Source organism: Leuresthes tenuis, unplaced genomic scaffold, assembly GCF_036924035.1.
Source record: "Leuresthes tenuis unplaced genomic scaffold, fLeuTen1.0.hap1 SCAF_7, whole genome shotgun sequence".
Classification (NCBI taxonomy): domain Eukaryota; kingdom Metazoa; phylum Chordata; class Actinopteri; order Atheriniformes; family Atherinopsidae; genus Leuresthes; species Leuresthes tenuis.
This window is the reverse complement of record NW_027325361.1, coordinates 4,119,475-4,144,092: the sequence shown is the minus strand read 5'-3', so window position 1 is coordinate 4,144,092 and position 24,618 is coordinate 4,119,475. Positions and strand designations below refer to the sequence as shown.

The 24,618-nt window shown below is 42.5% G+C and overlaps 2 protein-coding genes across 2 annotated transcripts in view; both read right to left on the bottom strand.

Annotated features, from left to right (window-relative positions):
- Positions 1-1,579: 1,579 nt before the first annotated feature.
- Positions 1,580-6,806, bottom strand: LOC140311399 (alanine aminotransferase 2-like). The gene is made up of 11 exons (XM_072388774.1): positions 6,714-6,806; positions 5,759-5,848; positions 5,361-5,469; positions 5,127-5,260; positions 4,627-4,876; positions 4,477-4,556; positions 4,266-4,402; positions 2,772-2,946; positions 2,532-2,687; positions 1,815-1,924; positions 1,580-1,732 (listed from the first exon to the last, which is right to left on the bottom strand). Exons 1-11 carry the CDS (start codon positions 6,804-6,806, stop codon positions 1,588-1,590), a joined length of 1,479 nt encoding a protein of 492 aa, XP_072244875.1. The 3' UTR covers positions 1,580-1,587.
- A 1,017-nt stretch (positions 6,807-7,823) lies between these two features.
- The window catches only part of LOC140311549 (1-phosphatidylinositol 4,5-bisphosphate phosphodiesterase gamma-1-like), a 34,489-nt gene continuing 17,694 nt past the window's right edge, over positions 7,824-24,618 (bottom strand). The window contains exons 5-32 of the mRNA XM_072388942.1: positions 22,642-22,726; positions 22,445-22,525; positions 21,947-21,981; positions 21,529-21,601; positions 21,341-21,436; positions 21,141-21,259; positions 19,648-19,733; positions 19,342-19,462; positions 19,033-19,201; positions 18,823-18,942; positions 18,626-18,733; positions 18,202-18,386; positions 16,828-17,028; positions 16,364-16,483; positions 16,069-16,252; positions 14,659-14,736; positions 14,223-14,326; positions 14,053-14,149; positions 13,890-13,956; positions 13,153-13,319; positions 11,596-11,692; positions 11,293-11,517; positions 11,046-11,191; positions 10,840-10,954; positions 10,592-10,753; positions 10,388-10,476; positions 9,985-10,169; positions 7,824-9,783 (exon numbers count right to left, since the gene is read on the bottom strand). Coding sequence (XP_072245043.1) covers positions 9,723-9,783; positions 9,985-10,169; positions 10,388-10,476; positions 10,592-10,753; positions 10,840-10,954; positions 11,046-11,191; positions 11,293-11,517; positions 11,596-11,692; positions 13,153-13,319; positions 13,890-13,956; positions 14,053-14,149; positions 14,223-14,326; positions 14,659-14,736; positions 16,069-16,252; positions 16,364-16,483; positions 16,828-17,028; positions 18,202-18,386; positions 18,626-18,733; positions 18,823-18,942; positions 19,033-19,201; positions 19,342-19,462; positions 19,648-19,733; positions 21,141-21,259; positions 21,341-21,436; positions 21,529-21,601; positions 21,947-21,981; positions 22,445-22,525; positions 22,642-22,726 — 3,376 coding nt within the window. The 3' untranslated portion in view covers positions 7,824-9,722. The remainder of the gene's footprint in view (positions 9,784-9,984; positions 10,170-10,387; positions 10,477-10,591; positions 10,754-10,839; positions 10,955-11,045; positions 11,192-11,292; positions 11,518-11,595; positions 11,693-13,152; positions 13,320-13,889; positions 13,957-14,052; positions 14,150-14,222; positions 14,327-14,658; positions 14,737-16,068; positions 16,253-16,363; positions 16,484-16,827; positions 17,029-18,201; positions 18,387-18,625; positions 18,734-18,822; positions 18,943-19,032; positions 19,202-19,341; positions 19,463-19,647; positions 19,734-21,140; positions 21,260-21,340; positions 21,437-21,528; positions 21,602-21,946; positions 21,982-22,444; positions 22,526-22,641; positions 22,727-24,618) is intronic.

The following is a 24,618-nucleotide window of genomic DNA, read 5'->3' as shown; positions in this document are numbered from 1 at the left end:
CCAATTCAAAAAACAATTTCCTGGCTAAGGAAACCAACAGGTTGCACCGAAACTTCTATTCGGTCCAGTCCCCCATCCTGAGCACGAGGCAACTGTGGAGAGGAATGATGCCCTTCTGAATCTAGATCTTTTTAGAGAGAAGAGGCTTTCTCCTGCAATCCTTTCAAACTTTTTCTAATTGTGCTGCCATGACCTTTAACCTTTAACATGCTAACTGAGGCCTGTAGAGTCTGAGATGTATCTCTTGGGTTTGTATCTCAGTTTCTCTGAGCATTGCTCGGTCTGACCTTGGGCTGAACTTGCTGGGACGTTAGTTTTTGTGAAATAATGATGATAGTTTAACATGTCATGTGTTGTTGTTCATTTTAGGTTGTATTTACCTTATTTTAAGAGGGAGATCTTTCTTTTGCACATTACTCGAAAAGGGGAAAATTCTACAGAGTTAAAGAATTATTCTTTAGTGTCTGTCTGAGAGATTCTAACTTTGTTGGAGGGGTTCGTGAAACCGAGGAGCTGCACAGAATAGACATACAACATGTATCAAGGCAAAATTTCTGTGTGACTGAAAGACAAAGAAACAAGCTGCCTGGAACAAATCAAATTAGATTTCTGTGTGAATCCACAGATGAGCTGAACTGAATGAAGGGGGGGAGGCAGAAAGACATCAGGACCTCCTGAAAGATGGAATACCTCAAAGAGTTCGATCTGCTCATATCTGAACTGTAATGCATCTTTATGACTGTTTGGGCTGCAACTAATAGTCGACTCGTCACCGACTATTGAAACGATTCGTCGACTAATCGGATAATTATTCATTTTTTCTTAAATTTAGCATGAAGTTGCTTTAATTATGTGGCAAATGATAATAAATACAAGAAAGAGTTCATGGTGGCTCTCTTCTTCGGACTGCATGCATTTAATTAAAAAAAATATTTGTCAGGCTTAACGTTAAAGCTCTCTTTTAAAGCGAAAAAACGCTTATAAAATGTACATCAAAACCAAAACGTATTGGCTTGAATGTTGCTTGAATCTTACCGAGGAGTCAGGCTCCGTTTCGTTCAACTCCCCGACCCAACTGTGCTTTCTCTTTAAATGTTCGTGCATCACAGAGGTGCTGCCGTCATACTCTGCTTTACAAACCTTACAAATAATCTTTTTATTCGCGCCGTATCCAGGCTAAAATGCTCCCAAACTTTATAGGTTTTGGTACAAGTAGCTAATGTGTTGGACGCCGCCATTTCTGTGAACGTTACTACGAGACGCTATTGTGCTTGTGCGACTCTCGGCAGAGATTGTAATTCAATGCGATGCCTCATTCTGGAAATACACGTCTGGTGACAATAGTCGACAATGGAACTCATTATCGACTATTTCTATGATCGATTTTTGTCGACAACGTCGACGAATCGTTGCAGCCCTAATGACTGTGGATGAGAAGAATCTAACTGTGGAGGTTCAAAGGATGACTTCTTTGATCAAACTTTACATTTCTCCTCCAGTAAAAGCTGCCACAACAAATCTTATTTCACATTCATTTGAAATGAGAAAAGCCAACATGAAATGGAGCTAGCTTTGTCGACTATCTGATCAACTCTTGAGTTGGTGGAGATTTTCCTTCTTGTCTTTGTCCGTCAAACTTCTGCCAACGTCGGTGTTCATGAGGCGAATGTGGAAGGAACAGAGGCGAGACAGGACCATCTCCAGCGTGTCCGGAGGAACAAGAATCCTTAACCTTAAGTAGAGAAACAAATAAAGAGTGGCATCATGACGAAAGACAACATGATGTCAGACTAAGGTGACTTCTTGTCTTTCACCTGAGATGATGGCTGCCAGTTGGCCCACCCTGCTGACCTGCACCTACTAACAGACCCTCCTCTTCCAGTAACTTCTGACAGTACAAAACATCTGCTTCCACCCCGAGAATCTAAAACAGAAATGTAACTCATAAACAAAATAACTTAAAGACTTTACACTCAATTCCTCTCCTATATAGCCTCCAGGTTTAGGGAAGCAGGCGTCTGCACATTCTTTACTCGTAAAACTACTTGTTCATTAACCCAAAAATACAGACTCTGCTGTATTTAGTGAAAATATGAACCAAAACCCCTTGAATTTTATTACAACAATGGTCCTGCTAATGTTAAATGCTAGTTCTTTAGTTTTGGCCACGGCTCTGTGAAATCTAAGAGGAATCTTATCAAACAGAAATGTGCTAAATCAGGCAGAAAAAGCCTCTACAGATACAAGCTACTTATTTCTGTAGTTTGCTTTCAGCTTAGCTCATATGACTGCGACCTGACGATTTAATTTAACCAAAAGTTATTACTTTGATGCCATAAAGAGCAAAGAAAATGATAGAAGATCAAATCCACTGCATGCAGAATATTTGAACATGGTTGTTAGGTTTTGGTGTAAGAGCCAAAGCATGCAAACACTTTGGTCTGGTCCTTTTTAAGTGGCTCTTTTAGCCACCTGACAGTTCGGCTTTTGCATAGCTGTTGTACAGGTCTGTGTACTCTAACATTCCCAACCTCGGCCTGCTCCCTGATCTCAGCTGTTAGATCCAGACGGGGATAAAGGTAGATTCCCCCCATTGCCGGCTGACAGCTCATCCCTGGTAGATTGTTCAGGAGCTCCAGGGCCCGCTGAGCATTGTGGAACAGAGTGGTCCGGGTGAGGAGCATCTCCTTCAATGAGCACCACAACAGACAGTCGACTGTTAGAAGTGAAACTTCGTCAGCTGCTCTTGAAGGGTTTTGTTGTGTTCTCACCTGAGTGTGTGTGTCATATGAGGGGTCTCCAGGTTTGGGTGGGTTGAGCATGAGATCCAGAGCGAGCTGTCCTGTGACTGGAGTACTGATATCAGTGCACAGCATGGTATCAACAAAGTGCATTACCTCTGGGTCCATGTTGACAGTTTCCATGTACCCTGCTCTCAGACCACACCTGGACACAGATATCAGAGCTGCAGAGATTAGTTTTCAAGGCTACAAGTGGTGCTGTTGTTTATCATCTTAAGCTTATAATAAATCAAAACTTAAGTTTTGGACATTTTCTTCATTGCTGTCATCATTTTAGGAAATTCAAAGATGCACAGATCAGTTGAATGGTGAACAGAGTCGGCCAATTTTCAGCTCAGGCTGCTATGATTGGTGACTGGCAGGTCAGGCCACAAACAAGCAGTCGAGGTGGAAGGGACTTCACAGTGAGTCAGGAAAACCCAAACCTTACACTTAACATCTGTTAAGAGAAAGAAACAGCCATGTCCCACCAGAAAATATGTAAGAAGTAAGTTTGTCCACTTATCTAAAGTTTCACAATCACAACAGGTTGAGGGAATCGTAATCCATGTGTGTACTAAGAGATGAGCCGTAACCGTTTAACTATCTAAACCTAAACATGTAGCTTTAACTACGTAAAATGTCAAAGTCTTGAACCAGTGATGTCTCAGACTTGAAAATGGACGTCGCGTAAGAACAAAACTTGAGCTGCATCTATGTTCTACAGCGGGACCACAGTCGAAACACACTGTGTCTTTCTTTGCATCTTCTCAAGATTTTCTTTTTTCTGGGAAAACACTGACTTTTATAAACATTTTTCTATTCTGGTTTGGATGCTGTGCTGCTGGAATAAGTTCTGCTGCGAACTGGCAATGTTTTACATCTGTTATGAGACAGAACCGCAGCAACGGGAAAGCTTTTTACATGCTGGAGCAGTTGATTGAACTGGAATAAGACTCCACAACCAGACTGGCTGAAAAAGAGATGTTGTGGAGGTGGAATGAGACCGAAATGGAGAAGTTTAAAGTATCTGTCACTGTCATCAGCAATAAAAAAGTAAAGCTGCTACAGGGAAAATGGTGGATTGGTGCAGGATTATCAGCTATTACTGGTTGCTAAGGATAAAGGTTTTAGATATTTTATACATCGGAAATGTTTTATTGAAACTTTACACATCCAAACACCTTATTGTGTAACACAATTAACATTATTATTACAAAGACTGATTATAAGATGTAAATTCAAAACATTTGGATGACCTCCTGGTGCCTGGCTGTAGTAGTCAAAGAAACTAGAGAGAAGTTTGACGTTTGAAGCTTTTATGGTAAATTATTGCCTTGTCCCTTCCTGTCACATCAGATGCAGGAAAGAGAGGGATGTGTTCGCATTATTAAAAACATTTTAACCTGTGTGTCAGTGGGATTATTGTTGGATTGAATAGATGAAAATACACTGAAGCTGTTGAGTAAAAGAGACAGAACTCACTCGGCCGCTGTGGCGCAGGATAAAGAGTGGAAGGAGACCAGCTCCACAGTCTCTCTGAACTCTTCGTCCATCTCAAACAGAACCTTCTTATAGGAAATGAACTCTCGGTTCTGTCCGTACACACTGTCCTGATACACCTGGAGAGCAGGGAAGAAGTCGTGGATGCAGATTCTGAATCAAAGGCCAGTCTAAGGAGATGGTTTGTGATCACCTCATCGACCAACAGTAAGAGCCTCTCAGCTGCTGCGAACTTAATCACATCCTGGATGGACTTCCTGTCCTGCACATGCCCTAAAGTCACAATCAGCAGCGTTAGTGACGGCAACAAGGTGTCTTTATTTTGGCTGCTGTGTTTGTGTACCTGTTGGGTTTCCTGGGTTGCTGATATAAATGGCTCTGGGCTCACAGCGCCCTCTAGAGGACAGAATAGCTCGGTGCAGCTCGTTCAGGTCTACGGCCCACCCTCGCTCCTCCATCAACCGGTACGGCACCGCCTTCACCCCGGCCTCATCCAGCAGCATTGGCAGCGTGTGTGGGCAGGGCAGGGGGGTCAACACACCTGTCTGACTCTGACCCTGCCCCTCCCCACTGGACAACAGCTTCACAATCACCTGAGCACAAGAATCCAAACTGCAGTCTCTCATTTGTACTGAAAGAATCATTTTGATTTATTCCAACCCTATTTTCAGATTTTGATGATGATAATGAAATGATTAGATGGAAAAAATCCTTAAGTCTACTCAAGCTTTTACCTCCAAATATTCTTATAAATGTAAAATACCCAGATGAAGGCCTAATAATTATTGATATTGTAAATAGGATGAACTAATGGTAATATTGATTGTGTGTTTATATCAGTACCATCAGAGCTCTTTGAGCACCTGCTGAGATAAAGACGTTCTTGCTGTATGCAGGAACTCCAGCGTCTCGTTTCATGATGAACTCTGCGATGTTTTGTCTGACATGAAGCAGCCCAGAGGAGGCAGAGTAGGAGCCTGCAGATCAGTTTATGAAGCATCATCATTTCTCTCCATGTCTGGAGAAACAGTCATGCACGTTGTTCAGGAAAAAAAGCATTTTTCTCCAAATCCTCACCCACACTTTCGCCATCACAGGCCTGAAGGAAACTCTGAGCTCTTCGCCTGACATCCAGAGGAAGACTGTCGTCTTTCAGCAGCTGAGGGTGCAAACACACCGCCAGAACCTGAGAAAACGGGCCGGGTTCAGAGGAGACGGGTCAGCAAGAAGCTCTGAATATATGCGATGCATGTTTCTTTCGACACAATAATCATAATAGACATAATAATAATTTAACTAGATGACATGTGTAAAAAACCCCACAGATTTCTGATAACATTAAATATTTTAAGGGTCAAAAGATTGCAATCGGGAGACCATGACACTGCCTACAGAAATTACGTGAATAAATTAATGGAGGCAGCTAAATTAAAGAAAAGTATTCCAGAAGTAACTTAAAAGCACAAATAACTGACCTGTCTGACAAATGAGATGGGTTTCATTCCTGCTCTGTGGGAATCACCTGAGCTGACATCAATCACTTCCTTAAAGGGATGTTGTGCTCCCTGCAGGAGAATATGTGTTAATACAGCCTGGGACCTAATGTAGATCCATGAAACCGTTTTCACACCAGTTTAAAGCAGCAAACATGTGCTTAAATCTGAGTTTAAAGTACACTGTTTGGTGTGAAAACATCTCTTTAAGCCCTTCCTCATAACATAACCACAATATAATATGAAGATAAAATGTATCAGGCTCTCTTTTCATTATCCAAAGTGATTTACAAGTGAGGAACATGTTGGGGCTCAGCACCCTGCCCATTTTACACTTCAACATATGAACTGGGGATTGAACCAGAAACCTTCTAATCGAAAGATGACTACTGCTTGATAGTGGTGCGTGAAGGAGCCGTTCAGTCTTCCTTTGAGTTGTGCTAAACTGACCACAAACGAGGCATTACGCAGATGTGTTACAGAAGGAAATCCAGAGGTGTTTCAGGACTCTCATCAGCAGCGTCTTCTTTGGGTGATAACCATCTTTGGTGGGGACTTTAGGCTTTGTAACTCAGCAGGATGTTTCTTCTTTAAACTGTTTCTCCTCAAGAAAAAGGTCTGCTTCCAGGAAAAAAGGTGCTGCCATCAGGTTTACACCAGTTTCACCTGCATGTGTCACTGCTGATTTGGGACATTTGTAAAAGAAATTCTGTTCCTTGTCACAACAAAAGAACAACTGTTTCTAAGTTAGTCTGTCTCGAATATTAAATGTGTCGATTGTTTAAATGTCTTGTAAAATGAGGCTTCTTTCCCAGGCTAAGCTGCAAAAATTGTTGCTGCTCATTGGTTCCTTAATGTCTGTTACCTGCAGGTGTTGTATTTTTGTCATATAACTGAAGCTGTATAAACGTGAGATGAGGTCGAGTGCTGGACTTACCTGTGTGATGTGCTCAGACAGACTCAGCAGAGCACTTTGTGTGCAGACTCTGATCGCTCTCACTCTGGGATTCACGTCTCGCAGGGAAGTCATTGCCCTTTGTTTGATTTTACTCTTCAGTAAAACTTTTTTAATTTGAGGATTTTTGTCAGACGGACTCTGGAGAGGTTCCTGCAGAACTCTCACATGAACTGCAGAGAAAGCGGCGACTACTTGACAACCACTAACCCCCGGTTTGATGTTTAATCCTCTGTGTTCTATTTTGTCTGTACTCTATGCTAAATGTCTCATCTCTGAGGCAGACTTTGTACATGTGAAACTTCACCATTACACAACTTTTTGGGGAACTTTGTTACTCTATGTTGAGTTTTACAAGATGAAACTGGTTGTAGTGCTCCGCTCTGAGGGAGAACCATGCAGGTTATACTGAATGTAAGTCCAGCTGTCCTGTCATATAGGATGGAAAGTCTCAGATGATGCATTCAGGTACGGTTGACTTCGACAAACCTGCTGCTTTTAGCCCTAAGTAAAAAATGTCTATTTATAGCTATAAAGCCAATCTTCAGATCAGGCAAGGTTTTTTTAACCCTAAAAGCTGTCTGAAGCTGAAATCTGGGTCTGTTTTAATAAGCATTGTAAAAATACTCCCAGAGAGCTCCTAACTCTGCTTGGAAACTTCTATCTAGCAGTCTGAGCTTCAGAGTGATTCAGAACCAATGTCAGAGCAACTCTGACTTTATTTTTTATTGTTGATAGTGAAGGTGAGTTTTAATTTGAAAAGCTTTGTCTTGAGTAAGAGGATACTTAATAGTGTTTTGTGTTGACTTTATATTAATGGATCCTTTATTTTTTACTGTGAGGAAAGTCTTAACTTTGTACATTTGGATTTAAAATTGTATTCAAGGCCTAATTCCTTCCTCGACTGCTTCATATATAGAATATGAGAAAGTATCCCCTCCATGGAGATATTACAAGCTGGTTCAACAACATAATGATTTATCTAAAATGTGCCTGTAGAACCAAATTTTAACATAAAATGTACAGTTTTAACCAAGTTTAAGGAGGCTGATCTTTCACTGGCTTCTAAACAGAAAAGTGCACACTCTGGAGTACATGAAAGAGCTTTATTAACTGGAAACTTGCAAAGGGTTTGTAATGCAGAGTAATAATACTGGACAGTTAGCATAGGTACAGGGAGAAAACACAACTTGAGTCAAATCGCCTAATACACAATGGCTGTAGGCCAAGATGACCTTTGCATAGAAGTCCCTACACAGTGCGGCGTACTGCAGGGGGAAAGAGAGGTTCGTGTCTATGGGGACATTTAAAGGGAGCTCAAGGTACACGATATTAATTCCTACATAAAGTTACAGTATCTTCAGTCTGAGACTGTCATCATTCTTGTAATATGTTCTTTCATCTACTAAAACAGGGTCTACACCTGCCTGATAAATAAAAGAAGTTATATACATGATGAGAAAATAGACATGAGAGGGGATATAGCTACAGGAGGGTGGGGGGGGTTAGACATGAAGCCATGCAGAGGGCAGAATCGCACCTGGTTTTGGCAGATCCAGGACCAGTTGAGCCACACCTGTTGATTAGAGACAGACGATGGAAACTGATTCTGGTCACGTGGTTCAGATGTGAGGTGTGGAATCGGATCCGGTGGGTAGAAAAGAGTGCTCGTTTATTCTCTGTGATAGCCCTTATTTCTTGTAAGTGTGTGTCTGGCAGGTGAACACACCTAAGCTCCTGTGCAGGTGACATCCAGGGGGCGCACTCGTCTCCTCCCCTGTTCTCGTGCCTCTCTGAAGGTAGTAAGGATAAATTTAGAGCCCTTAGAAGTATTAAAAGACCTTCTCGTGTGGTTTGCTGAGGATTCGTTGGACAGTTTGTGCTCTTCCAGGCAGAACAGGAAGTGAAGCGTCAGGAGCCCCCGACACCTGGGGGCAGAGTTCATGTGACCACCCAAAAAAGATGATTCAGAGGAGCAGATTTCAGTCTTAAACCCCTTCATGAGTAGTGGTGTGAGCCATTCCTCCTTCAGTTTTCCAGTTTTAGAGAAAGCAGCCAGTTTTCTTTCACCTTCTGGAGAGTAACGAAGCTCTACAAAGCGCAACAAAGGCACAGACAGGATACTTTCCTTTTGCTACGTGTGCCCACAGCTCCCTCCGTCCATCCAGTTATCAATATTTTTGTCACCCTTTACATTTGTGTAACCTGAGTTTTCTTCTCCCTTTTTATCCTGTTTTAATTCCCAAAGTCTGAAACACAGTAAAAAGCAACTTTAATGAAACTTTTTCTCTTTCATTTTGTGGCATTTTCTACCGAAACGTGAGATAAAACACAGCTTGTTCTCTGCATTCCTGCACAAAGGTGCTGCTTGTCGAATTGTGGAAAGATTTACATAATAATTCACCAATGAGGGCTAATGAAGAACCCAGTATTGCTGATCTGGATATCTTTATTAAATAGTTTTTAGCTAAGTTTTGTAGAGGTTTTTGTTAAGGCTGAATTTGCAACAACATTGTAAAATTCCACCAAAACAACTCATATTTTGTACTGAAAATAATGAATTTAACAATTTATCTAATGATGGACCCATCTCCTACAGACCTGACGAGTAGTTTGATCCACATGTGTCCAACAACAGTGTAAAATGTCTGTTTTTAATTCATTTTCATGTCATTCAAACATTCTGGAACTTCAAAATAATCCATTTTATTTGTATATTTAACCGTGTCAGCCTCTCCAGTTTGCTCTTACTGTGTCTCAGCCTTCGGTCCTGATTGTTTTTATAGCTTAATTTAGTGCCATTAGTCAACGAGATGCTTTCCGTTTGAATTTGTCACTCTTCACTGAGAAGAAAGTGTGTTGTTTTGCTGTTTTTTTAAATCTTCCAGTTACAAATTGCAGATTGCACGTCGCTGCTGTGGAGGCCAAAACTGCACAGCATGTCAGGCACCGTTTGTGTTGCAGGTTAGCGCTCTCTGGTGGACGGGAGGATTAGCTACGCTTTGCTGCCACCTGCTGCCTCAGCTTCTCCCTCCTCTTCTTCTCCATCAGCCTGGAAAAGAGTGACAGGAGATTCATTTTAGGATGACATGTGGAGGGTTGAATTTATTTGATTATTTTTATTTTGTCCTCTATATTATCGTTTTTTTTTAATGAATTTTCAGATGGATTATTGTTTATGGCACATTCATCAGAGATTTCAGCTCTAACCAAAACAACACCTTCTTCCAGCAGGTGTCACATGTTCAGTCACCTGCGGTTTCGAGCCTCCACCAGCTCGCTCAGCTGGTCCTGAGCCGCTCTGAGCTCCTCCAAACTCTGCTGGTAGCTCAGGTCTGCAGAGCCCGACCTCTCAAGGAGAGAAACCTGGGTGGACAGCTCACTGGTTCGATCCCGAAGTCGCTGGATGGATGTGTACAAGTTCTCGTCGTCTTCCTCCTGTAGTTTATGGATGAAGAGTCCGGCAGTCAGACAGGTAAGTTTGGATTAGAGTGTTCAGATGGATGTTTAGGAGAAAGCGAGACTCAAATTTTCAGTTAGGAGCGCCAGTGTTTCTTGTGGAAAGTAAGTCTGAAGACCAGGAATTGATAGTAGATTAATAATTTTTTTTTTTAATCTAACAACGGGCAGTAAGGAGGGAAAACAAAAAAATTAACCTTTGCGTTGACGATCTCTATATGAACCAGAAGTGCAGCCAGCTCCAGCTCCTCACTGTAGCTGTTCTTCAGAGGCACACTCCTGTAGCCTAAATGATGAAACAGAATATAGACAATTGGGATAAAATGGGAAGATTAAAAGAAAAAGCAGTTTGAATATTTGTCTTAAGGTTTTGTTTGAGTGCATTTTAAGTGTGTGCTCACCTGTTCGCAGCAGACGGACCGGATACGTCGCCTGTGCCAGGAAGTTCGGATCACTGAACATGTCCTCCTCGTAGACGGTGAAGCGCAGGAAGGAGAAGGTGGGGTTGTGGATGTCAAACACAAACTGCTTCTGCACCCACACGGGATTCAGACCGTTATCAGCTGAAGGGTGGAGAGGAGATGTTTAACATGCTGCCAGCTCACAAAAACAGCTGAAACTCCACCACGCAGCAGCCGTCTCATCTCACCTACGACGTCCGTCTTGCACTTGCAGCTGTCATAATCAGCTCCACAGATTTCCACCTCCACGAAGGGACAGACGATGCTGCGGCCATTTTTGGGCATATGTCGAGCTCCCAGCACCTGGTTAAGTCAGAAAGGGCATCGTTAAAGATTTTCAGGGGCCTTATATTTGTCCTAAATTACTGGGACGATGCTGGTTGGTTCATCTGACCTGCAGCTGGACAGTAATCGGCTCAACGTGCAGCGAGTCTTTGTCAAAAGGGTCGAAGATGTCGTCCCTCATGATGTCAGGCTGAGGAACGAAGCCACAGCCGCCTCCGAGCATGAACAAGGCCTGGTTCAGCTGCATGGGTTTATCTACACACAGAAGACATTTGTATTTGTTTTCTTCTTTTTAATTTGGATCGATCTACATGTGTGAAAAGTAGTTCATCCATATAAATGTTTCAGATGCTGACCTGGAGTCTGGAAATTTAGTGCAACCAGCTGGGAGCCGCAGAGCCACATGGGCAGCGGGTCGTAGTTGGACGAGTCCAGTCTCTGTCCTCTGGGATAAACCCTGGACAGCTGGCGGCGGTTGTACTGCAGGAAGCGCTTCCCTCGACTGCGAGTCGCAAACTTCTCCGCCTTCGTCTCCGGGAAGGAGGACATGTCCCGGTAACACGCTCGCTCCGTCCCGATCTCTGCGAACAGCAAATCAAACAGGAAGTGAGATGTAGTCTTTTTTCTGTTCATGGCGGACAAAGAAGTTTGAGCCTCACTGTCTTCATTGAAGGGGACAGGTCTGCAGTAAACCACGAGCTCCGACAACTCCACCGCAATCTTCTTCCTCCTCTCCATCTGTTTCTCCTCCTGCATCTGTTACCATGGAGATCAGATAAAAGTTCCATCAAAAGTGAAATTATAAAATTATGTAAATGTTAAGTCAGGGACAGATTATGAATGAATTTAGCCCAATTTAAGGTCTAACAAATCATCTTGTTCAGTTTTAAAAGACTTATTGTCACATTTGGAATCTTAAAATTGAGGGAATTTAAGTAAAAAACCTCCTTTTTCTAAGTCAGACCCTTGAAGTTTAAGGTTAAAAAAATCTGGTCAATTCCATCATCGTTTTCTCTGCCTGAGTCCTTCCAGCTGCTGCCCAAGTTGCATTTATTTATCCACTAATTTTCAAACCCCGTCCTCTGTGGTGTTCTCCTTTATGAAAAGAGTAGTTGGTGTCCTACTTCTCGTCATGGTGGAAATCAGTCTGCACATGTGTAGGATCTTGACAGCCAACCCTGAATATCTATAGCTCTTTTTACATTTGTCAAAAATCCTGCAAACAATCACGACTCAGTTGCATCTCAATGACTTTACAGTAGCTGTGGATATAAAGACATGTGAGGATGAACACTGTATAACATCCTCATGGAATATACCCTAAAACATCTATTTGTTAAAAGACTGATATCCAACTGAGGCTGTAGGCTCAAACTGTTGTAATGTAACTCAGTAAATTTTTTTTTTTTTACCAATTTGCCAAATGAATTCAATCTAAAAGCAAACATTGTGGATTCCAGGTTATGTTGTGGCATAAAATGATGTGCCACAGCAGAGAATAAATCTGTGAGAGTGATTAAAATATTATCCTTTTATTTTTCTGTACTTTAGCATTTGTTGTTGAGCTTTTTCCTCACTCTGTTCTCTACTCTAAATTTAAATGTAGCTGCCAGCATCTGGTCTCGAACGTGCAACCTGAAGATTACAAGTCTGTGAAACTAACTTGCAGGCTATGCCTACTATTAAAAGTCAATAAACGGAGGAAGTAGCATTTGGTTGTGGTTCTCGTGGACGGCTACTACTGTCGCTCATTGCATGCATGTTCTGTATAAGACTGTCTTGCATCCGGTTGTTCATGCTACCCATTATTTACAAGAGTTGGAAAAGATTCATATGAACAAGGTTTTAAAGCACATCCTGGTACAAATGATCTTGTGGTAGGAATAGAAGGAGTGTCACCATCTGGTGGTCTTGAGGTTGCAGTTTTAGGTCTATGACATGCTAACAATACTTTAACTTTTAAAGAGTAGCACACAAAGCAGGGAAAAGGCTAAATGAAATGAATGAAACAAATAAATTACATTAATTATTTACACATTTACACTATATTCCTTTATGTTTCCTCATTCATTTTCTTATTTGTGGCACTCCTAACTTGCCATAGTTTTAGGGTAAAGTGAAAATACAAGCGAGTCATAAAGTTAAACCCTCTTTTAACCGGAGTTGACCTTTTTAAAAGTCTTAAGCGTGTGTTGTCCATATTGACCCGTACTGACCCGTGCATCAGCGCTCTGTGCCGCCTCTCTGATCTTGCCGACCCAGCCCGTGAGATCCTCAACGCTGTCGGCTGCCACGTCCAGAGTCTGGACCGGGTGAGAGGAGAGGTGCTGGGAGTGGATCGTGAAGACGAAGGACCGAGAATTCTTCCCGTCTTTATGCACCACTGGAGGGATCCATGAAGAAGAGTGGTTTTTTAAACAGCAAACAAGTTAAATCTGAGCTTTTACATGAGGATGATACTGTACACATTTCAATTCTGAGTAGGGATGCATCAGTACAAATATCGGTACTGATATCGACATCGGTATCGGTGCACAAAGTGCAGTTGTATTTGGGTTAAATATGCAGAAAGAAAACAAAACACGTTTAATTGAAAGGACTGTAATGGCCTTGATTGGTACTCATATCGGTATCGGCAAGTACAAAAAGGTAAATACTTGTACTCGGTTTAAAAAAATTTGTATTGGTGCATCCCTAATTCTGAAGAAATAGATTTAAAAACTGTGACAGAGAATAATTAAATAAGCAAATTTGCAAGATGTGCAATGTAAGCACACTGAAATTGTGAGTCAGCCCTAAATAAATGAAAAACTGTAGCATCTGACTGAAGATAATGAAATTGTTGCATCATGAGAAAGATTCATTCTAAAACTTTGACAGTTTTTACTTTTTGGATCTGATTAGCTGAAGAAACTTTGGTTTCTTCCCCAGTTATCTTGTCTGTTTTACTCACCAACGTGGCAGGTGGGTACATCAATGAAGCCTTTGAGGAAAGTTCCCAGAGGACTGTTCTCTGTTGACTGAAACAACACAAAAAGAAAAATAACTTTTTAACATTCTCTGCATTAAAGAAGCCTGAAGCGCCTTTGACAGCCACATTGTAAATCCAAGCTCACCACTTCATTCAGTTCTCTGGTGGGAGAGCTGGGCACCTCCTCCACGTAGTTTGCAGGGAACCACAGCTGCTTCTTTCCTCCGTAGTCGCCTCGCCACCTAAACGCAACACAGGCGTCAGCGCAGGGCTTTTGTACAGAACACAGAGGAAGCTGCATGAGTGGGAACTCACCAGCCGCCTTCCTGCTTGTCCACATTGAGGATGAGCGCCTGTTTGGGGAAGCACAGCTCGTCTTCTCTCTGAGCTCGGTAGTCGTACAGAGCTTTGACCGTACACTGAAACATGCAGGTATGGAGATACTTTAGAGGTGGAGGCCTAAAATACCTTCTTATAGACTGTGTGCAGACCTGACATGACTCAAACATCTTAGAGAAGAAGAAAATAAGACAAAGTGTCGAGGCACATCAGCTTCTCGCATGTTGCTCTGACTCTGTTCAAAGCAGCCTTCACAACACTTCCACACTTTTTTCTGCTTTTTAAACATTCTGAAGCAAACAAATCTTTCAGGGTTAGGGTTAATGAAAATCTGCACTTGTAATACCGAGTTAAGGACTTTCATCTGTACAGAATCTGATAAAAACCAAAACAGCGATGAGCTGTCACTGACCCGTGCTGTTGGCATCTTATTGGCCTCCACGTAGAAATGAGGGGTGCGAACTTCATACAGCGCTCCGTAGTCAAGCTCCTGAAAACAAGAAGAAAACAAGTTTCTTCTCCAAACTGTGGGGTGATAGGAGTGAGAATACATCCTTAAAAGAATAATAAATGTGGAAATATAGAGAGAAATGAACGTGGACATTTTTATACAATTAGATTCTTCCTTTCATTCATTATTATTTTCTCATTTTCTCACAGATTTATTCTTTCATTTCACACCATCAAAGCTGTAAATACTGTAAATAATATAATATGTAGACTCGTATTTAACTGCTTTTGACTTTTCACACTGATGCAGACATGATCATTTATATGATTAAATTACAATTAATGCAACTGTAAATGGAAACATTGCTCTCTCTGGTGTACTTTTTCATTTTAACGCCCACTGGTGGGTGGAAGTTAGCACCTAGCACACTCATTAAGTGCCCTGAACAAAAAAATGTCCTTCAGTTAAACAAAAACAAATCACAAGTCAATGTTTTTGGAGTCAAGAAGAACGGTTAAAACTCTGAGCTCAACCTCAGCTATGTTAAAAACCACAAACAGACCCGAACTTCCACAGCCGTTTGAAATCATCCGACCATCACCTGAAGAATATTTAAAAGATTTAAAGGACTAAAGGACTCCAGCAGGCTTGATCCCTATAACAGTGGATTAACTGATCTGCTGCTCGAGTCCTCACTCTCAGATCTTCTGGTATGTTCAGGTTTGCTTTCTGTCCTCAGTTAGAACCAAACATGGAGAAGCTGTTAAAGTTGCATTTTAGTGAAAGCTAACATCAAAACAGCTTGATTCAGTTATTTTTGCCTTTTTCAAGAAGAACTGTGCCGCTGGTAGCCATATTGGCTAATTTTATCATTATTTCAAAGTGGTCTGATATTTTTGGGCTGAACTCGGTCAGCTATATAAACTTCCAGACCATAAACTTGCCCAGTTAAAACAGTGTCTCCTTCTTTCTTTGTTTATTACTGACATTTGTTACTTAAACAGCAGCATTTTATTAATCCTGGCTGCTTCATTTGTGTATTAAAAGTCACAAAAAGGCTTCTAAAAATTTCACAACTTGCCATACCTAAAAGAAAAAAACAGCTCCCATTCAGATTACACGCCAACGAGAGGTTTTAAATTCTACTTTCCATAATCTTTCATGCTGATATATAAAGTCATTTATGCCTATTTGCTGAAGGGGATAACTATGTTTTCAGTTATGACCAAAGGAACGTAAAATCACACCCGAGTCGGATGCTGCAGGAAGATTAATGGAAACCACGGGCTGGATGAAACACCCGAAGCAGCAGCTGTGCTCTTACACAGAAAACATGATTAAACACCCACATTTTCTTTAAAAATGACTCACCGTGGTGCCCATCCGGTCCAGAGTGTCTTCGTTGATGGGGTAGCGGAGCCTCATCTTGCGGTAGAGAGGGTGCTTCTCGTAATAGTTCACCAGATCGACCAGACTCTCAAACTCTGCCGAGCTGCCCAACATGAAGAGACGGCCCTCCTGCTGGATGCGACAGTGTTTGATCTTTCCCTCCGCCCTTCACCCCGGAAAACAACAATTACCAACAAAAAAAGAACCGTTCCTGTCGGGAGTTTTAGGAAACTCATGAAGGTGAGTTTGTGTTTTTTAGGGTGTGGTAGTGTCCTACCTGAAGGAGATGGCGTAGGAGTTGTGTTCGCTGCGTTTTCGCACCAAGAAAGCTCCGTCCCTGGGAACTCGCATCAGCATGTGTTCAGCCTGGACGCGGGACAGACTGGAGTGATACCACCTGGGGAACAGGAAACGTTTTTCTCACAAAGCAGCATCATCGGTTTCACTTAAGGCCTGAATTCAGCTTCCTGAGAGTTTAACAAAGACTGCAGCTTCGTTCTGACGTGGCTTACAACCCAAATCCCAGAGAAAGTTGGGAAAATGCAAATAAAAACATGATTGAATGATTTCAAGATCTCATAAATCAATATTTAATTCATAACAGAATCTAAAAAACCTCTAATAGTGAAACTTTTTTTAAAAATTGACCATTTCATAATATTATATATCAAATACATATTTCTGACAGAGCTTTGACTACAGAATCTGCACGATGCCTCCACCACTGAAGTTTCCACTTACTCTCTGCTCTCGTGTGCGTTGGGTTGTGGCACAGGGCTGCCCAGCCTCATCTCAAACTCATTGCAGCGCAGTGGCGTGTCTCTGTAGTGGCAGATGAGGCGATAGAGGCTGTCGAACACCAGGTTGTCCGTCAGGTAGAAGCGGGTGGAGCCAGACTCCTGGCGTGAGTGGATCCTGCAGTGCTGGACTCGACCAGAACGCCTGGAGGAGGAACAGGAGACAGTTTAGAGCTTTGTTCTGCTGAAGAAAAGCAATCATTGGACTTGTTTTAAGCTGAGATGTTTTTTCATTATCTAAAATAAAAAATAAATTTCTGTTTGTGGGCACTCAGGCTGTAAAGAAACATTATCCTTTTAGACGTACCTTATTTACAGTCATATGAAATGGAAAGTACACCCTCTCTAATTTCTAAGGTTTTATATACAAGTGCAAACATGACAAGACATCATCTGATCCTCTCCAGCTGTTAAAATTAAAGTTTATATAACCTGACAACAACACCTGACATGTTACACTGTCATTATTTAACAAAAGCTAAGCATAAATGCAGTGTATGAAAAACTAACTCCATCCTTACTGCTTCCATAGAGATTGAGACGATAAGAAGCAGCCAGCTGCTGCTGATCAATGCTCTGATTAACTGATCATCAGTCAGTGTGAGCAGCTCTATAAAAGCAGAAGTTCTGTCAGTTTTCAGGTGTGTTTTAACACGATGCCAAGGAGGAAAGACATCAGCAATGATCTTAGAGAAGCAACTGTTGCTGCCCATCAATCTGGGAAGGGTTATAAGGCCATTTCCAGACTATCTGGAGTCCATCATTCTACAGAGAGAAAGATTATTCACAAGTGGAAAACATTCAGGACAGCTGTCAATCTTCCCAGGAGTGGACGTCCCAGCAAGTTCACCCCAAGGTGAAAAAGCCCAGAGCTACATCTCAGACTCTACAGGCCTCAGTTAGCATGTTAAAGGTTAAAGGTCATGACAGCACAGTTAGAAAAAGACTGAACAAGGATGGCTTGTTTGGAAGGGCTGCAGGAGAAAGCCTCTTCTCTCTTAAAAGAACATGGCAGCACAGCTTAGGTTTGCAAAGCTGCATCTGAACAAAGCACAAGACTTCTGGAACAATGTCCTTTGGACAGACCAGAGCAAAGTGGAGATGTTTGGTCCTAATGCACAGCAGCACGTTTGGAGGAAACCAAACACAGCATATCAGCACAAACACCTCATACCAGCTGTCAAGCACGGTGGTGGAGGGCTGATGATCGGGGCTGGTTCTGCAGCCACAGGTTGATTTTCTATTAAGAATTAATTTTGTGCCAAACGTCACACTTTATACTCATATTTTCCTACTGGTTGTGGCAGAAAATACTGACCAGAAGGACAGGGTGTAATCTCCGACAAACGTCTCGCTCTCCCGCACCAGGAATGTGCCGTCTTTGGCTCCGCCCTCGCAGTACTCCTGCAGGAGCTTCTCAGCCACCTGCCGACCGTCGCGACCTCCACCGAGCTTTCCATGGAACCAGCGCTCTGCACAGTGCTGCTCGTTGTTGTTACACTCCTGATGGGTTGCAGAGGAGGAGAAGCGGCTGCATGAGGATCATTTTACTTCACAGTTAAAAAGGATCTCCTACAGTATGCTTAATGTGTTTGTGCAAATTATATTCAGGATATTTTAAGCTAGGTCTTCATTTTGTTTGTTTATCTGGAGTAAACTTAGATCATTAACCTTAACCAAGAAGGCTATACGACATAAAGCCCCCCCCCCCCCCCCCCCCCCCCCCCTTCTCATCTGCTTACCTCCTTTCCGTCATCGTCTTCCTCTTCATCAGCTGTCTGGTAGTGAGATGTCTCCTCTGAATAGTAAATCTTATTACTGGTAAGGACAAAGTAGTGTGGCGTCCATGTCTGTAAATCCCACACAGAAACACATTTCAGTAACATTAACTTCAGATAATCCACACTTATTTGAATATTTTCTCATGTAAGACACCCACGTGGTCGATGGGGTCCTCCAGGTAAAGGATGCCATTCTTCAGCGAGTTACTGATGTCGTTTTCAGAATAGCTGGCTGACGTCACCTCTTCATACAGGGTTCCTTCCACCAGCTTTTTGTGCTGTGACACGATAAAAGGAGACACACTGAGCTGCAGCAGTCACTTATTGGCAGATAAGCCTCATACACCAGTTTGTGTTGATGGGCGCACCTTGATGAGGATCTTCCTCCTGAGCTGGTAAGGCGAGGGAAGCTCATCTGCACTGTTGTCGACTGGCTTGGTGAGCAGCAGGTCTCCAAAAACCTTCTTAAAGTGTGTGGCCATGTTCCTCTGTTGGACCACACTGCAGTGGTCCTCGATGGACAGGATCACAGGATACCTGCACAGGTGCAGCAGGATTTCTTTTAAATGCGTCAGTTGAAGAACAGCATTCACTTTGGAGAGATTAGTGTGATTTCACGAGGAAACGTGAGCAGATAAAAAGCTGTCGTGAAATAAATGGAGTTATCATGAACTCACTCTGATGTGACAAAGGCATGTTCTTTGATGGTGTACAATACATCCAGGAATTTGATTTTTGACGTCAAAGTGTGGCCGTGGTAGATGATTGGCAGGTCGTCAGGACCATCCCAGCAGTCCACTGACATCCCAAAACACACAATCAAACAGAGTTAAGCTTGGAGCTTCTGTTGAAACTTAGCTGTTGTCACAGAGCAAGAAGAAGTCCTCAAGCATCAGCAGACAACACTGCCCGTGAATTGTGGTAAAGATCAACGAAACAAATCAAAAACCTCCAAAATCACAAAGTGCGTTTGTCTGTCTTACGTTCGATACAGCGGCAGCCCATCCTCAGACAGCGAGCGTAGGCTTCCAGAGATGACTCGCTGGAAAACTGGTCACCCGTCAGGTAGCTGAAAGAACAAACCCACGAAAGACTAATCATGTAGAGGAATACTGCTTTTTCAGAGTGGTAAATGACTTCATGTCTGCACGGGTCGAAATAATTAAATGAAATGGAAAGACATAGATAGCAAAGAAGGTTATAGCCCAAATCTTCAGTTGACCACATTTCACCTTAAGTGACGGCATTGACTCATGCTGAGTGTGGCTGCCCAAACGCGTTTACATATCCATGAAGCACGGCCTGTTTCCACATGTTCCTTTGGGATACATGTGGAACTCAAACACATCTGGACTACATAACCCATGACAGTGCTGGAACTGTAACTGTAAGTGAGTAAAGTAGCCTAAATGAGGCCAATATGTGTCTGAAAAACATCAAGCAGTCCCATCTTCACTGTTAATCTGCGGTTCTTAACAAACTGATAAAGAAGACTGCTTTGAAGCCCCTGGATGATCAAAAGTATGATCAAAAATACTACACAACACATTGATCAAACACTGAGGTGTGTTCAGGCAGAGGCTGCTTCAGTTACAAGGAATTATTTAATTTCTTTATGCAGCAAAAGTTATTAATGAATTATTCAGTTCAGCGGCTGAGACTTGGCTAAGCTGTTAGCTAGTTAACAGCTCCTAGGTTCATGTGTTCATGTGTTCATGTGTGTTCAACGTACTGTTCTCAGTGAGGCCAATGTTGAACTGCTTTAAAATGCTAAATAAAGCCACAAAGTGTTAGCTCCAACAGAAAAGAAAGAAAGTCTAGTCTGTGGTGTAATTAGATGTATTAACTCCTGATTGTGACCATTTAAAAAACAACTGCAATATCAAACAGTTATTAGGCTTCAAAAATGTGAATTTTCATCCATCAGTGTTTTATTTTCCACCCTGACTTAAAAAGACCAAGATGGAGAGCGAGAAGCAAAATTTGAACCATGTTTTGAGGATTTCAGAGCACAGAAAATACGCTGAAGTGAACTTGACTTTAACATGAAGCGATGTTGAGGCTAACAACAAGTTAATGCCACAGACACAAGCTGCAATATGAACGATCTGGAGCCTCTTCTGGATCTGATGGGGCTTGGCTAAATGTGATAAAGCAAAGATTGGATGAGATTTGTGTCGATACATCTGCTCTTAGTGTTCTAATCACAGAACTGAAGTTCCTTTCAGTACAATAAAAAAAACCTGTACAAAAAGAGTACAAACCTGTGCCTGCTCTGGGTCTGAAATATGAGCTGTTAGCATTAAAAAATTTATCTACTTGTTATATTTTGTTGCACAAAGGCACAACAAGAAAGAAGGTTCTCACTCTCCCTCCCACAGCAAGGAGTGACTATCGGCTCAGTTCTTAGCATCAGTCACACCCAAGTTCCAGGAGCTGGACACAGGTACCTGGACTGAAAGATTCAAAGACTTACGTGTTGTGCGAGGAGGATATCCAGTACTGAGACAGCGGCCTTTTCATGTCTTCTGGAACGACGGGTGAAAGTCGGGCGTCACACACAGAGTTCTCCTTGGAGAACAGGAAGGTCAGGAACTGGAAAAGCAGAGGAAAAAAAGGTAGGTGAAAATCTTCAAAGCTTCTGTCAGTTTTTTGCGCCTCTCAGCAGTGTGTCACCTCATCCAGTTGTAGCATCGGCTCCGGCTGGGGCCCCGCCCTCATGTACCCCATGAGAAACTCTCTGACACGACTCAGATCCGACGCCCAGGACTCCTGAGACGAGCCGGAAAAAGAAAAGTAAGCACAACGCCGTTTCAGGGAGCATTTCGTGTTTTGTGCTTATGCGTGCTGAATTTCCACGGTACCTTCTGGTCCATCTGTAAAAACTTCTGAAAGTCATAAAGGGAGATCTGACAGAGCTCAGGTCGGTCTACATTTCTGAAATAAAACCAATTTCAAGCTGTTAAATCACAGAGGAGCGAAAGCTGTGCTCAAGTAAAGCTGAATGAGAATGGAGACGTGATACATTAGCTGACTAATTGTGCCATTTTTTAAGGTTAATGTCCCATAACATTAAGAAAATGTTTCACATTCATTCAACCAAAAAAAGAAACATTTAAGGACTATTAAAATGGCAAAAACACATGGAAACATTTTTTGAAAGCCAGAGCCTTCTTGATAAACTGATAAAGAGAGGCTGGACAGGTAGACGGGCAACGGTGGGGATGTGAGGAGGGAGGACTGGACACAGAGGAGGATGGAAGTGAAGGTGGAGGGACTCACCGCAGGGGAAAGGAGAGCTCCAGCTGCTCAATAATCTGAGGAAAAAGGGGGAGGAACCAGGTGATGGACAGGTGGGAGGGGGCCAGGTGAAGCATAAACAGAAAAGGACAAAGTGAGCGTGGTGTGCTGCGAGGGCAGAGGTGAAAACTATCATACAAGTGATGGTGAAGTTCCTCCAACAAAGCACTGAAGGGTAATTCTGACATACTGAAACGTTGCTTTCAAAGAAAAATAAAACAGTCATCGAAAGGACAAAACCCTGAAATGACCTCTAAAACAGTTGGTTGCCAAGTAAAACGTTAATCTTTTTCACAGTCATTGTTTTCCATTAACTTCAAGACAAAAACATGACTTGCAGGCTGCCAGTCTCCACTAACTTCTTCTTTAATGTGACATTTTAAAAGAAACTGCTCTTCATCAAAGACAGCTACAAAGCACAGCGTCATCTGAAATTGTTCACATGATCGGAGAAACCATCGGAAATAGTCTGACACTCACACTCCTCTGAGCATCGAACATAAGTGTTCTGTAGAGCTGTGCAAAGTTGGGGTAGGACAGTTCACTCTTTGCCTCCACCTCCTGCGGAAACCGAGAAGACGTGAGTTAGTGTGAGGCGAGTCGAACACGCAGGATTAGAAATTCACAGAGGAAGAGGAGCTGCATCTGGGAAAAACATTAAAAAAGAAGTTTCTGACCTGCAGCTTGTCTTTGAGAAAGCGCATGTTTGGAACTCTGAAGTTGATCTGAGGCAGCAGAGCTTTGACCTCCTTCACTGTGATGCTGGTGAGGAGAAGAAAAAGAAAAGAAACACAGTTTATCAAAATGCATTAGCAGTGTGGATGACGGTAAAACATAAGATCATTCCTGTCCCTTGGCTTCACTGTTCAAGGGCGAGTGCATAAAAGGAGCAAAACACTGAAAGAGCACAACCAGCACGAAAAGCAACTAAATAAAATGAACCTATCTGCAACTACAGGAAGTTTAGGAACAATATTTGCAGTTGGAGGTGTCCCATCAGTCGTTCTAAGGAAACTGGTGGTAAATGCTCGACTCGTCTGTGGTTACAGGAGCTAAACACCAGTTTAAAACGGCAATCAAAGGGCGCTGGACTCTATGGACAACCATTAATATAGACATCTAGAAGAAGTCACTCAGGATTCTTTTAAGGATGCATTTCCAAAGACTTCAGGGGTTTTGATCAGCTTAGCCTGTAGATGCCTGCAGAGATAAGTCTGCTCACACACCCTTCCCTCCAACTCTTCCTGTTTTTCACTTGTATAGTACGTGACAGGTTAAAAAATAAATAAATCAGAAGATGCACGACCAATTCAAAGTGCCCGTCAGTTTGCACTGGGCAAGGTCAGAAACGTCATGCATAAACTTTGCATGAGAAGGCCATGAGGGATATATTTCAGATGTGAGAAGCATTGCTGTATCTGTCCATCTCAATACATCTGAGTGATGGCAGGCATCAGAGGGGCGACACGTTCCAACAGCCTGAGTTCAGATACAGAGTTTCCGAGAGGAAGATTTAGTTCAAACCTAATCTTTTAAACACTGAGAACTCTTTGGACCCAACAGGATGTTTGCAGGTGGGTTGTTGCAGTTGCTTCTGTTGAGCTGCCGTCTGTGTCTCTGGATAATTACTCCATGATTAACAAAACACATGGAACCATCAGTAACAGAACAAGGAAGGAAGCAAGAAAAGCAGGTGGAGATCTGAGGTGAGGATCTTTTGGGGTCATCGACCGCCATTTCTGCCAGGTTTGAGCCGCGCCACCTCACTCCTCTCTGTCTGGCTGCCGTTACTATTTTCACAAGAAACAGGAAGTTGCCCTCTCCCAGCCCATCGCATCACTTCCTGCTTCTTATCAGGCGGTGGCAGGCTGTTTGTCCTGGAAAGGCCACCACCCAAACAGAAGCCTGGACTCACCAATGCAAGCACGAGGACATGAGAGCGTGCACGTGTAGGGCAGCTCCCTGACAGGAGCGTAGGACGCTCTCTGAAGACACCTGGATCTGGTTTCACCTGCACATCCCAACTCCTGCAAGGCATCCATCACAGGCCACACTTTAAAAGGCTTTGTGACGCGTTTACAAGTGAGGAACAGCATTCAAGTTTCAGTACAGTAAGAAACCCTGGTGTAGGCTGTAACTGTTTTTAAAAGGAAAGAATAGAAGTAGAGCAGTTAATGAAGTGTGGCTTAGATGTGTTGGGAGAGGAGGTGTTCTTTAAAGAGATGTCTTGAAGAGATTTTATAGAGGGACACCCCTGTTCTGATTGCATTCTGGATTCAGACAGCCTTGTTTGTAAGGAAAGCTGCACCAGACGAGGTTACTGAGAGGAACACAGAGGTCCAGAAGGAGCCTCAAACTGCAGGACTGAGATTAAACAGCTTACAGCAGACCCAGAGGCCACGTTGTAGGCAGCATTAGTCACATGACTTTAATTCAGGCAGCCATGGGTTGACAGTGGAGTTCAATGTTCACTAATTTAATTGATGGCTAATAATGATTATTTTTGATTAATATTCCCTTTAATTCCAGGGAAGGAATGAAATGTGCATAATGAAAATAACTGAACAGTTTTAAAGTATTTCAGCGCTTCATCACACAATCTTTGAATGGGCAATAATTCTTTAATAAAAATGTGTCAAAAAACCCTCATTTTA

What these genes read in the sequence shown, in the direction of transcription:
- LOC140311399 (XM_072388774.1), bottom strand. Translation starts at nt 6,806, where the DNA reads ATGACTTCCCTGCGAGACGTGAATCCCAGAGTGAGAGCGATCAGAGTC. An exon ending in CTGTGATGGCGAAAGTGTGG is followed by an intron (nt 5,261 to 5,360) that starts GTGAGGATTTGG and finishes ACTGATCTGCAG; the next exon opens with GCTCCTACTCTGCCTCCTCT. An exon ending in GTGCTCAAAGAGCTCTGATG is followed by an intron (nt 4,877 to 5,126) that starts GTACTGATATAA and finishes TCTTGTGCTCAG; the next exon opens with GTGATTGTGAAGCTGTTGTC.